We start from the raw sequence: 14,223 nt of genomic DNA, 5'->3' as shown, positions 1-14,223 counted from the left end.
GTGGGGAAGTTTTTGTATTTATCCCAGCTGTTGGTGACATGCCTGTAACACCACATCAAATAGTATGTGTGTGTAACAACTGTCACCAAAACGGCTGTTTTGTGATTGGATGATTCCCACGTACCCGATTTGTGTCGCTGCCTGCCGCTGTGGCGTATTGTGTTGTGTGTGTGTGTGTTTGTGTGTCAGACATATACAGACAAGCACACTCCACTTCATCACTCCACCACTGGACCAGCCCAAACCCGGATCACCTTGGAAACTCCCTGAGAGGTAAGAGAGCAGCAACACAACACTCACTTTGTATCTATGACGTTTGGTCATGACCTAGTTTTTCAGCATCAGGCTGAGAATCATTACAGGCACTTTAGAGACAGTGACCAAAGTAGGAAGTTCATTAAATTACTTCACAGTTTTGTAGAAATGATTAACCGTTCAGAGTATTGAGTAAATACAAAAAGAGTGATAAAGATTGATAGAGACAAAGAAAAACAGGGAAAGAGAGAGAAAAAACGAAAGATACAAAGAGACAAAATGGTAGAGAGGGAGAGAGCTATGCTTAAACATAAATAACTTGTGTTATTGATATTTAGTAGATTCCGATCTCGTTGGTGCTTCAGTGTGTGGGTGAAGTGGATAGAAACAAATCTCTGCTCCAGTGAGCCAGCTGAGTTTAGGAGAAAACACAAGAGGGTGGATTCAACTGTAGAAACACTCACAGCAGCACTGCACTTTCCTGCACACACTGGAGAGGTTGTCAAGTGTACCACTGGTTTAAGACTGAGAGGAGTTTATTTTTGAATGATTATTTATTCGCTTTATAGGTTTTTTATTTCTGGGTGGAGGCGCTGTGCCAAGTTGTTGTGAGTTGAGGAAGAGCTTTTGAAAGCTACTCTGACATACAGTTTCAGGTATTTTGCACAGATGGAATGTCACCTGGAACCCAAAAGGTTCCAGTTTACGGGCATTCACATTACAAAAGATAGGGATATATAAGGGGTATATAATTTTGACCAATTTGGGCAAATAGAACTAACTGTGTGTTGTATAGATTTTCTGTATTTGTATGTATGTGATAGATACGGTGGTTTTGGGGGGTTCTCTTCTGTATGTATGTAGATATGGTGGTTCTGGGGGTTATCTTCTGATTTTAATTAACTAACACCTTAAGTTAATGCCTCGTTTATGACAAAGTGTCCAAAGTGAACAATTGATCCCAAATATTGGGCACAGAAGAGAATCCATAATTTATCCAGATTTGAATGGCTTTTGAATGGCAGTGAGTCAACTGTGTCTTAAATACATGTCATCACCCAAGGCTTCACTGGTGCCCCTCAGCTCTGGTTTATCTTTGAAACCAGGATATCTCCTGGAAAGGTTTACAGATGTTCTAATTCTCCACCTGTAGCTACATCATATTAACACCACAACCCCGACAGCCCGAGACATGTTCATATGAACGAAGTGTATGGACAAAACCAGACAGAGATGGTTCACTCACATGTCAGAGAAAGAGTGTATATAATGTATAACACGTTGTCAGCTAAAGGTAGAAGACGAAGGACCACAATAAATAATCAATCAGTTAAGTAATGATTCGGAGAGCAACAGTGACCTTGGTCATGAACATCGACTAGTGTTTCAAAAAGTGCGTGGGCAAAATCAAACGCTCAATAGCTGGTCCCTGAAAGAGATGGAGCCTGGGGGCGATAGCTAGACGCTGCAGAAGTCGATGCATGCGCACCCAACGTATCTATGTGATTGGGGACTAGGGAGGATGCTATGAGAGAAGAGCCGGGGTCGCGTGTGATTCAATGCATTTCAGTGGCGTTTATGCCAATACTTATCGCGTCTGCTCTAGTTAACTTCAGACAAGTTTGCCATGCAGATCGATGAATCCAACCGAGACCCACCACACACACCCACAGAAACGCAAATATGTTCACTCTCCAAATCAAACCTGAATTACTCGCGACGGGTGGCCGCATGGTTGAGTTCTCCACTTGTCAGTGTAGTTCAAATAATATGTAGGCGCCTGGGTAAATTGGAGATGATATCCTTTTGGTTGCTCTGTTGGAGACTGCTGGTAGGTACCAGATATTTAATATATCCATATGCTGCATATTTTCGCCATGGACAGATTTTTTTATTGGCAGCATGCGCAAGGGCTGGATGAGTACATCAACCGCATGGATTTTGCTCGGCTAGGGTATGCTACGTGAGATTATCTGTCACGATTCTGGGCATTTGCCTGCATTTACTATCTATCTACATTCCCGTTGCAGAATGGTTGAAACGTCTGTAATTTGCGCAGTGTGACTTTTGGAGCTGACATCCTAACTATTTTTGGTACTCAGCCATATAACAGGTGGTTTGCCTTTATGAAGAAGAAAATAGTAACTTTACATTAAGATATTTTACACATTTATTATCAGAAAAGCATTAATTCTGATAAAGATATTTTCTTTCACATCCTATCACTGCAAATGATGGTTATTTTTCCCGTTGGTTGGTGGTTGGGTATCCTAGGAAAATATGGCTTAAGGGGAGGATGTTGGGGGGGGTCTCCTTATTCTTAGCAATCAAGTAATCTTTTAGTTGTATTTTCAACCCCCCCCAAACACACACACACAACAGGATAACAGGTAGGTCATCTTGCTGTAACCTGTTGATGTCATCTTTGTTGTGTCTGCAGATAATCAAAGGCTGTGCAGAGAGAAGACTCCATTTTCCTATCAGTTGTGATGTGTAGCCTACAGGTTCATACCATGGGCCTTGTGGTCATGATATAACAGTACACATGACATGGACACACAAAGATACATGACGGTGAAGGTGAAATGGGTTGCCGGCCCTAGGCCTGTTGTAATTTGACCGACTGCAAAACACCAAAAGAACCATGATTTCCTCCTCGTTGCATTTTTTCGACCATATACTGTACAACATTCACAATTATTAACGGCTATTCAGTAAAATTTACATTTATTGATGGTGTGTGTATAGTTTAGGCTACGCTACTTTTCAACACCCATCCCTGCTATATCTTTCCAGATAAATCTGGTCCATCTGATAAATCAAGGCATCACAGCTATGGCAGAGAGCTGAACATTTAACACTGCCATATGTACATGTAATTTGACCCAGAGGATGAAAGATTGTACACTGTACAAGCTGTCCCCAGGAGGGCTTGGATTTTCATATCAGCAAGTTTCTAGGCAACCATTCCAAAGCTATATTTATATACAGTATGTTGGCTCATGAATATGAGATTCACATCCAGTGGACTTGATCTCCAACCATAAAGCAGTCAAGAGACACCAGTAGATGTGCTTGACAGCAATTAGGGAGGAACAGCATGTACTGTATGGTGGTGCACTGGAGATTGGAGAAGCAGAACTATGGCAAGTTAAGAGCTTCCCACTGGAAACTGTACAGGCAAAGTAACCACTCCAACGATCGGCTATAAGATTGATACCGCATTATGGATGAATTACTGTTACAGGTTGAATCCAGGTCTTAGCACAGGGTTGTGGATGGAGGCTGGGCTGGATGCCCTGAGGGCTCGAATGTACTGATTCCCTGTTCTGCAGTACCAGGACCCGATGTTCAAACGCTATGGGGAACAACCCGAAATGGTGGGGGCGAGGTATTTAGACCATACATAATGCATCCAATTTGTTCTTTCAGATGGGTTTATTCTGTTCTCTGCCAAACACCATTACAGTCACAGTACACAGGTCCACATGTGCACAAACAAACACACACACACACACAGCCTAAATTGTATGTTTTTTTTTCTCCAGATAAAGCAACAGTTGATTCTTAGCATATACAGTGGGGAGAACAAGTATTTGATACACTGCCGATTTAGCAGGTTTGCCTACTTACAAAGCATGTAGAGGTCTGTAATTTTTATCATAGGTTTACTTCAACTGTGAGAGACGGAATCTAAAACAAAAATCCAGAAAATCACATTGTATGATTTTTAAGTAATTAATTTGCATTTTATTGCATGACATAAGTATTTGATACATCAGAAAAGCAGAACTTAATATTTGGTACATTTGGTACTTTGTTTGCAATTACAGAGATTATACGTTTCCTGTGGTTCTTGACCAGGTTTGCACACACTGCAGCAGGGATTTTGGCCCACTCCTCCATACAGACCTTTTCCAGATCCTTCAGGTTTCGGGGCTGTCACTGGGCAATATGGACTTTCAGGTCCCTCCAAAGATTTTCTATTGGGTTCAGGTCTGGAGACTGGCTAGGCCACTCCAGGACCTTGAGATGCTTCTTACGGAGCCACTTCTTAGTTGCCCTGGCTGTGTGTTTCGGGTCGTTGTCATGCTGGAAGACCCAGCCACGACCCATCTTCAATGCTCTTACTGAGGGAAGGAAGTTGTTGGCCAAGATCTCGCGATACATGGCCCCATCCATCCTCCCCTCAATACAGTGCAGTCGTCCTGTCCCCTTTGCAGAAAAGCATCCACAAAGAATGATGTTTCCACCTCCATGCTTCACGGTTGGGATGGTGTTCTTGGGGTTGTACTCATCCTTCTTCCTCCAAACACAGCAAATGGAGTTTAGACCAAAAAGCTCTATTTATGTCTCATCAGACCACATGACCTTCTCCCATTCCTCCTCTGGATCATCCAGATGGTCATTGGCAAACTTCAGACGAGCCTGGACATGCGCTAGCTTGAGCAGGGGGACCTTGCGTGCGCTGCAGGATTTTAATCCATGACTGCGTAGTGTGTTACTAATGGTTTTCTTTGAGACTGTGGTCCCAGCTCTCTTCAGGTCATTGACCAGGTCCTGCCGTGTAGTTCTGGGCTGATCCCTCACCTTCCTCACGATCATTGATGCCCCACGAGGTGATATCTTGCATGGAGCCCCAGACCGAGGGTGATTGACCATCATCTTGAACTTCTTCCATTTTCTAATAATTGTGCCAACAGTTGTTGCCTTCTCACCAAGCTGCTTGCCTATTGTCCTGTAGCCCATCCCAGCCTTGTGCAGGTCTACAATTTTACCCTGATGTCCTTACACAGCTCTCTGGTCTTGGCCATTGTGGAGAGGTTGGAGTCTGTTTGATTGAGTGTGTGGACAGGTGTCTTTTATACAGGTAACGAGTTCAAACAGGTGCAGTTAATACAGGTAATGAGTGGAGAACAGGAGGGCTTCTTAAAGAAAAACTAACAGGTCTGTGAGAGCCGGAATTCTTACTGGTTGGTAGGTGATCAAATACTTATGTCATGCAATAAAATGCAAATTAAATTACTTAAAAATAATACAATGTGATTTTCTGGATTTTTGTTTTAGATTCCGTCTCTCACAGTTGATGTGTACGTATGATAAAAATTACAGACCTCTACACGCTTTGTAAGTAGGAAAACCTGCAAAATCGGCAGTGTATCAAATACTTGTTCTCCCCACTGTATGTGGTCTCCAAGCTTTCACATATCTTAGGCAATATACACGCTACGCAGCTTGACTTGAAAAAGAATTGCCGTCAACTGGTGGACGGTAGCCCATGCCAAATTCAATGGTGCGAATTGGCAGTATTGGTGTGTGGGTGTATTCACTGTGCAATACATGTTGTCTTGGCGATATATACTGTATGTTGGTTAGGACTATCGTGTGTGTGTGTGTGTGTGGGAGGGGGGGGGGGATTCTGTGTAGGCTGAATTGTGTGTATTTGCTTTACATCCCCACACAGTCAGTTTCAATCACATGTCAACTGAAATTAAGGGTCACAGAAAATGGTCTGGTTACCATATTTCATAGCATGCATGTTTTGCATGAAAACCTCATCCAAATGTCAATCTAAAGACACCTTAAAAAAAGAATTGTCAGCTGCATATTCTTTGACATCCACGTGTTATCCCTGGCAGAATAACATACTTGGCTGGGAAACTAAGGAAATCATGCTAATTCTAACCCATTTAGAGCGATGCCACGCTCAGTTTGCAGCACTTCTCATCGTGACTTATGCTATCAAAAGATGTCCTCCCACCCTCGGTGAGCATCAGCGTGATGACAATGCTTTGATGAAATGAAAGTGGCATGGTGAAACTCTGGTGTCATATCACAGAGAACCAAAGTCTTAACCTGTTAACCAATTGTGGGTGTTATACTACCTATAAGGAGATATGGTCTTTGAAGAGTTTACATCCAAAACGCTATATCCACCAGTCAGAAGTGTATGTTTATAGGTAGCTTTATGTGTGTGTAAAATATTACTACCCACTGGGCACACACTGGTTGAATCAATGTTGTTTCCACGTGGAATAGACGTTGAATTGACGTTTGTGCCCAGTGGGTGTCCCCAGTTTTTTTATTCATAGCTTTTAGATGTGCATTACAATTGGTTTTGTAGCAAAACACTATATATACACATTGTTTAGCTTGAAGGGAATATTCATATACTGTATATTTAACATGTAAATTCAACACATCATAAATCTAGCCTTAAGTTTGGTTAGAAGTTAGGGATCCTCCCAAATGGCACCCTATTCCAAATATAGTGCACTACATTTGACCAGAATCCAGATCTCATATTATTTATGTCTCAAATGTATCAGTTGTACAGTTTAAAAATAAAAAACAAATCTTCAATTATTTGTCACATTTGTGACCGACCGCCTTGAGTCGGTCTTATGTAGCAAAATTAGATTTTTTTTCATATTGGATAAAAGCAGAGACAGAGCTACAAAATGGTATATTATACATTGCATTTGAGGAACAATGGGAAAGTAATTCTGCTTTGAAAGTTGATAAACTTGTAACCCCACTTTTGAGAAAATGTCTCTTGAATGTTTTGGTACAACTACTGGAGAGCTCTTTGTCTACACCCATTCAGCATTGTTCACACCCTCTTAAACCAGCCCCACCCATCTCTTTAAGGATTCACATGTGAGGTCATGTGGTAAACAGTGAGTAGTGTAGTAAAGATTAAGACTAAAAGTGGTAAAAGTAGTAGCCCACAATAAGTACAAATTCCAGGTAAACAGAAAGTGTCCAGATAAAAATATTTTATAAATATTAGATGACGCTTACCCAGACACACTTGTCTAAATTCATGGGTCATGTGAAAGAAATTCTATAACCCAGAGCCAGATCTTGCAAAGTGGATAGGTCTCTACAGAAGGTGTAAAACAGTGCAACGAAATGGTTACTTGCATATTAGCAATATCAAAATTAGATAGTGTCAATATAAATAAAAAATAACAAAGTGTCAATGCCTGTAGAGAAAGAACAAAATAATATACAGTATGTACAAGAACAATATCAATAACGATATCAGTGATACTGGTAATAGACGAGGTAGTTATATGCATACAATCAAGGGTAAAGTGGCTGAGCAGCAGGATAACAAAATTAATAGTAGGAGTAACGTATGGCGTGTGTATTAGGAGAGAGTTATGTGAATAGAGGCACTGCAGATAGTGTTGATGACTGGGAACTCGCCCCCGGTGATGAACTGGTCTGTCCAAACCACACATGAACAAGATAATCTATATTTGGAGAGCCCGTTTCATAAATATATGTTTGTCAAGCTGTGTCCAATCCAGGTGGTGCTTGTACAGGCAGACAATCTATGGGAGGAAGGATGTCAGCATTGCACAGCAGCTAAACCTGGTCTCGACTGAGTCTGAAAGCTCCTTGGCGACAACACCAGGCACCAGAGCATCAAAGCTGGAAAACAGGAAATAACTAAACAAATTGAGAAGACATTACAACCTTGCATAACATCAGTTCAAGTTTAGATAACAAGAATTACCTCATACAATGCAATGAAAATGATATTCACCTGAAGTGCTGGTACTGCTTGATCTGTGGCAGCGGCCTGAAGTACAGAGTGTTGTTGCCAGCCGTAGCTTTCCACCAGCACCGTACCATCCTCCAGTCCAACCAACTGTGGGATGTTTACCCCTGTCACAGTGCTGCCCTTCACAATCCCTGTCCTGGGATTAGTGCTTGAGATGTGGAGCAGCAATTTTCGCCACAGATTCCTGAAGGAAGACAGCCCGAGTATGCGTACCTCTGGAAAATACACAAATAATGTGAGATCAATCCAATCATGTTGGAGGTAAATTAAATAATCAAATGTGTCGTTTATGCTTTTACATACCAAGTGTTGTCATTGATTCCTTGTAGAGACGTCACACCACTGCTTTTGTCACGAGATGGCAGCAGCTTTCCACCAAAGTGTTTTTGTCCTGGGTGGCGCCCTGGTAATACTATTCCATTATCCTTTGCGTAGTTGTTGAAGTTTACAACTTGCTGTAAGTCCTCATGTTTCAAGTGTAAGCTCTTTTTTTGATGGGAGGCATTAGACCATTCTCCTTGTATGACTGGTGGAGGAGAGTCAGATGTGCTCTACTGAAAGACAAATTCCAGATACAAATATTTTAGCATTATTATACAATAGATGGCCGTAATCACCGTCAGACACTCCTGGATAACTTGATGGGTCATGCAATCATCTGGCGAAGTGGAGTCTTTTGTTTAGACATGTAGCTAGCTAGCTAGCTAAACAATGAACTATAAACCCAACCCATAGAGTACTAGCAATACAAACCGATTGTTATAGCTAGCTAATAGGTTAAATGTTAGCTGGTTCATTGGCTAACATTAGGCTATAAGTAGTAATGTAATTGGCTTTCTGAGATAATATTACTACACAGATACACAATGTTAGCTAGATAGCCAGCCACCTAATGTTACCTAGCTAGCTAGTGAGCTTTAACTTGCAATGAAAACAACTTTGACAAAATTAGAAACGTATAATATCTGAAACTGTAGCTAGACTCTTACCCATATACATGGATGAACGCTTCACGACAGACTGCAACCACTTTCATTAAATAAGAGGTCCTGTGTCCTTTCTGTTTTGTTTATACAGCTTGCTTGGCTCATTGTGTCAAGTCACTGGTTCACACTGACCGTGTGCAATGCCATAAGAATCGTCCTCCTGAAAGTAGTCCAACTTTTCCCCACTGACCTTTGTCGATAGCGCATGATAAATTCAGGGAAGCAATGTTATTGAGCGCACATTTGCAGTTTTCCATGGCTAATGTTATATCTTTTGAAAAAAAACTGCAGTAGAAAGGATTACACATAACGAGCAGCTCATTTTATAGACAGAAGATGCTACACGGTAGACCAATCCGAAACGCATCTCTCAGCATGTCCAGCCCATTCATTATCTCCGCCAATCATGGCTAGCGGGAAGGTCCCTGTCTTTTTTCTGTGGCTAAACCAACTAGGCTCGTAATTTAACAACTTTATTCGTATTTACAGATGACATACAACTTTGTAATTAAAGGCACATGAAAGTTCAAATGTTCCAGAAGGCATTTCTGCCAAAAGAAATGCATTTTGACAAAAAAAAAAAAAACATTCAAATGCCTCCTGTGAAGTCGTGACTTGCGACATATGCTTAGTTTCCTGAAATGAGTCACATTTCACAGTTATGGTAGAAATTACAAGATTATGTGATACGGCTGTTTTTGCATCAAATGGCTGTTTTATGCAACAGAATAAGGGGTTGTTAGAATGCATCTGTAGGTGTTCTACTGAGGATGGGACTCTAGAAGATTTCCGATGTCTTTGGGTGACACCACATTCCAGAGCATGAGTTAATGTTTCTGTACTGGGGTACCAGGGGGAGATGGCTGCAGTATGGAGGTGGGGGACCAGACCCTGGTCTCTACACAATGAGAACTGTTTTTACAGCAGATACTGTCTGCTGTGACTTATAAATACCTTTCATACAAATCTTAACCTTGTGACCCATTCCATACATCTGTTTGTCATGTAGACTTAAGGATTGTGGACTTTGCTATAAAATGCTGTGGCTCGAACCAGCTCGTTGAGTTCGCAGTGATCACCTCCAGGGGTGATTACCGACCAGCTCCATTACTGCAGTAAACCAGCTCGTTGAGTTCTCAGTGATCACCTCCAGGGGTGATTACCGACCAGCTCCATTACTGCAGTAATTAAATAATAAAGTTGATTGTTTTGAAGAAATCTAAAAGTCTCTCCTTTTGATTACAATGATTCCACCACAGTGTAAAACCTTGCAGTGACACTTCTCTGTGAGAGTGAGGTGGATACATCTCGTTTTGCAACAAAATGTGATCGTTTGTCTCTCTGAAATGAAACCATCTAGTCATAGGTTTCAAACAAATTCATGTCTGTCATTTAACAACCCCATGTCATCATTAGATGGGGGAAAAACAATCTATTTAATAAGTTCTTTCAACAAAAAAGGTTAATTGACCAACATTCCAGAAAATTTATATATAGCGTTTTGGAATTAAATTCTTACACCGAACCGAGGGTACTGGCTGGTATAGGGGTTCTTATTCTCTTGTTAAATAAAGGTCAAATCAAAACATTTCTTAAATTTGAGATGTAATATGTAAAGAATTCCACTCACCACCACACTTCAAAAAGAGCCATTGAAGGAAGAAAACTGATAGAAATACCTCATACCAAGACAGGTTCACCTCTGATAATGTTTTATTTGGCTTCCATAGAGAGCCACAGCTGGAGTGAAGACGATAAAGGGGAATGAAGTGATTGAGGGCTGCAGTGCTATCGACACTCCACAAGAGAAAGAAAAAGAACAAGAATCCCACTCTGGGGCCATAGCCATGGAGACCAGCCAGCTTTCAGAGATGGCGAACCTAACAGACTATAAAATGGATTCTGGGGAAACAGAGGACCAGAGACACCTGCTTAGCGAAAGCGAGGAAGAATGTGACCGAGAATCTTTCGCAGAATACAGAGGAACAAGAGAGAACTTAAAAACGTCAGTGGATGAACCGGACGAAGATGATGAAAGTGGTGAGGTGAACAGAGAGGAGGAGACTCACAACTTTGAGACTGGACGAAATGATTTCAGTCTAACACAGTTACTCAACTCCTCAAGTATATTTGGTAGTGAACCCGTTTGCGAGGTGGAAGACCTGCTTGCACAAGGTCACCTGGGCAACTCTTCTCCATCAGAAGTGACGGTGACACAAGAGTCCATCTTGGAGCAGCGCATCCGAGAGGAGGTCTCCTCAGATGTCTCAACAGGGTCCTGTCACGACCCTGACCGAGACGACCTGAGTGACTGTCTCCAGGTAGAAATGGCCATCGTGTCATCAGACAGCGAGGCTGACGACCAGTGGAGGTCCACTTTTGCCTCTACAGTCAACAAGGAGGAAGGTTGTGATGGAAATGCTCAAGAGGCCCTCGAGAAGGACAGAGCCGCAGGGGAGGCAGAGAATGGGGCCAAGGGTGAAACTGGAGATGGTCCTCACGTTCTTGAACAACCCGATTGCCCGACAGAATGCGAGATCCAAGACATGCCCTCTGGCAAGTTCCAGGGCTTATCCAAAATTCCAGAGGATGAAGAAGAGGTCAGCCAAGGCAGGACTCACAAAGTGAGTCGTTCTACATCTGCAAGCTCTTCTGCAAGCTCTGACCCCGACAAGAAGGTTCCTAAAGACTACTGTGTGATACAAGAAATGAAGAGCAAAAACATTAGTACAGAGCATGTGGACTTCCAGGGGGCTCGGAAGCAGTGGCGTCAAATGGAGGAACAGACCCAAGGAGAGGTCCAGGTCCACCAGCCCACTGTCAGGCAGCAGGGGATGTGCCAGGGAGGTCACAGCGCCATGTACACACCCGTCAGGAACATTGACCGACCCAGGAGGGACCCCGAAATTGACAGCCTTGCCCTTGGTGACTTTCAACACACTCAGTTCAGCCCATTTTCAGAAGACTCAGGTTTGGATGACTTCAGCTACAGGTCCCTTTACGAGGACTCAGACAACCCTGTCGAAAGGGAGATACGACAGACCATAGAGCGTGAGGAGAACTTCAGGCGTGAGAGAGAGATTGCCAAACAGGGTCAAGCTGGAGAATCATCTGCACATTTGAAAACCCGACCAACTACTCTCTACCCCGGCAAGTACGGCAAAGGCCTTTGCCATGAGGTGGAAGAGAAACGGAAGATGTTTGAGTCTAGTGATCCCGGATGCAGGCCTTTGAGGTCTCCCAACGCAAAGAACCCAACAGTCTCCATATCCACCTCCCCATCGCCCACACCAAGGGGTGCAACCTACCATGAGATGACCGCCCAAAATGTTATCATCCTGGAGCCGGACTCCTACCCCACCAGCCCGAGGCACCACACCCGGGGATCCTTGCTATCTCCGGGGCCCAGCAGGTACAGTGAGTGGCCCTTGGAGACGTCAGCCAATGTAATCATTTTGGAGACGTCCAACCTGATCATCCGGAGTGCCTCTGAGTTCTGCCTGAGCTCGGCCTCCTGCCAGGAGACCCAGGAGAGCACATTTGTCAACAACCCCTTCTTCAAGCTGCGCTCGCGGAGCTCCATGTCCCTGGTGGACCAGGAGATTAAGATGGTGAAGCAGAGGGAGGAGGAGTGGAGGAGGCAGAAGAGCCAGATGCAGACCAGGGAGAAGTACGACACCATCCTGGTGTCCCCAAACCTCCTTGATAACCTGTGCTTTGATAAAGCAGGTATGTGCTGATTAATGATGTGCATGTGTAACCATTGTGAAATGGCTAACTAGTTATCGGGGTGCACGCTAATAGCGTTTAATTCGGTGACAGATCTCGCTCTGAGACCTTGAAGTAAGGGCCGCAGCTTTTGTGGAGCGATGGGTAACGGTGCTCCGAGGTTGACTTGTCGATGTGTGCAGAGGGTCCCTGGTTCGAGCCCAGGTAGGGGTGAGGAGAGGGATGGAAGGAACACGTATACATGGTCATTATGGAAGAGAGTTTGTGGTTTGTAGCGGTGTTGTGTTTTCATTGCATCATTAGTGGTATTTTTCTGACTCAACAGCTGATCTTTTCATCTTACCTGCCTTAGACTTATAGCATACTTAGGATATCCTGAGCATCTCATTCCCAATTAGTCCAAATTCATGATAGGTCTCTACGCATATGAATGCATGAGTATTAATTGTTTCTCTTTTTCAGAAGTGCCACTGAAATGTGTGTCTTCCCCTTCATCACCATCAAGGACTCGAAAGCTGGACCGCTCCGCCCTGTCATGTGACCATAGGGTATGTCTCCTATCTCCAATAATAATTCAAGATGAACAGAATGTGTAAAACAGATGCTAGCCTAGTCACCTGAAGACGTGCGTGGTCGGTCAATTCCCGTGCTGTTCGTTGTCATGTCAAAATGCCAAACATGAGCAGGCTAGAAAAAAAGCTTTTGTCATCTGATTGCCTCACGAAATGTAAATCGGAATGACTCATTTAAATAACATTGCATGTGCCCATATTTAAGTCTGCTCATTACATTTCCCCAATAATATTTTGCCATTAAGCATTTTAATAAATCACCATCCATTTTCACCTTGAAACTGCATGCAGTTTTACAGGTGAAACTCTTTCCTCCAGTTCCCAGAATCACTCTCCCCAGGACCGAGGAAAAAGAATGCCATGGCTCAGAGATGGGAGGCAGGACTATTTGTCAACCATGAAAAAGAGTAACATCAAACCAGAATAATACTGTGCCATACTACTAGATGCCAACTTCCTGAACTTTAGATGTTTCAGTTCTGCTATTGATACAGCTTGAATATTTACCAGTACTGTAGCTTTGTGAAACAAATGTAAAATTAAATTGTAAGATTAAACTGGCAGTCAATCTTTTTGAATGTGACAAGTACGTGATTATATTGTCTGGTTAAGATTTTTACATTTTTAAGTACTGTCTTGGTTATACAAAAGATAATGCATTTTTGTATTGTGTTCTAAACACTTTAAATTAAAAGGTTGAGAAATGTGGTAGACTTACACCAGCGACCGAGTCGTTATGTAAAATGTACATATATTACCTGCATAATTCATGCAGTGTTTAATATGATAGCCACTTAGTATATTCAAAGCTTGACATTGCCATTTTGAGATGCCTTTTCAATGCCTTTTTTTTTTTAAACCTTCAAAATGTGATTTTTGGGGTGCAGTTGGTTTAGTATTACTTGCTAAACTAGCACAAAACTCCAAGCGGAATACTTTAACGTTTAAATGGCATTCATCATTTTAAGTGTTGTCGTTTCATGGAGAAAGTGTTTTTGTTAATTCTCAATTGAAAATGCTACACCAAAATAAAGTTGGATTGACATTAAGGACAATAATTGGCTGTGTCCTTCTGTTACCTAGAAATGCATGTGCCTGTCAGTGT

At 42.5% G+C, this 14,223-nt stretch overlaps 1 protein-coding gene across 3 annotated transcripts; it reads left to right on the top strand.

Annotated features, from left to right (window-relative positions):
- Positions 1 to 192: 192 nt before the first annotated feature.
- si:ch211-153l6.6 lies at positions 193 to 14,210 on the top strand. Of its 3 annotated transcripts, none has more exons than XM_024435397.2 (4): positions 193 to 273; positions 10,548 to 12,546; positions 13,009 to 13,094; positions 13,437 to 14,210. In XM_024435397.2, exons 2-4 carry the CDS (start codon positions 10,665 to 10,667, stop codon positions 13,527 to 13,529), a joined length of 2,061 nt encoding a protein of 686 aa, XP_024291165.1. In that variant the 5' UTR covers positions 193 to 273; positions 10,548 to 10,664; the 3' UTR covers positions 13,530 to 14,210. The 3 variants fall into 3 exon arrangements, with proteins under 3 accessions (XP_024291165.1, XP_024291162.1, XP_024291163.1); XM_024435394.2 differs by lacking the exon at positions 193 to 273 and adding an exon at positions 1,602 to 2,086; XM_024435395.2 differs by lacking the exon at positions 193 to 273 and adding an exon at positions 1,602 to 2,086 and having other exon boundaries at positions 13,410 to 13,563.
- Positions 14,211 to 14,223: the final 13 nt, after the last annotated feature.

Source organism: Oncorhynchus tshawytscha, linkage group LG10 (genome assembly GCF_018296145.1).
Source record: "Oncorhynchus tshawytscha isolate Ot180627B linkage group LG10, Otsh_v2.0, whole genome shotgun sequence".
Classification (NCBI taxonomy): domain Eukaryota; kingdom Metazoa; phylum Chordata; class Actinopteri; order Salmoniformes; family Salmonidae; genus Oncorhynchus; species Oncorhynchus tshawytscha.
The sequence above is the reverse complement of the archived record's forward strand: the minus strand, read 5'-3'. Positions and strand labels throughout refer to the sequence as shown.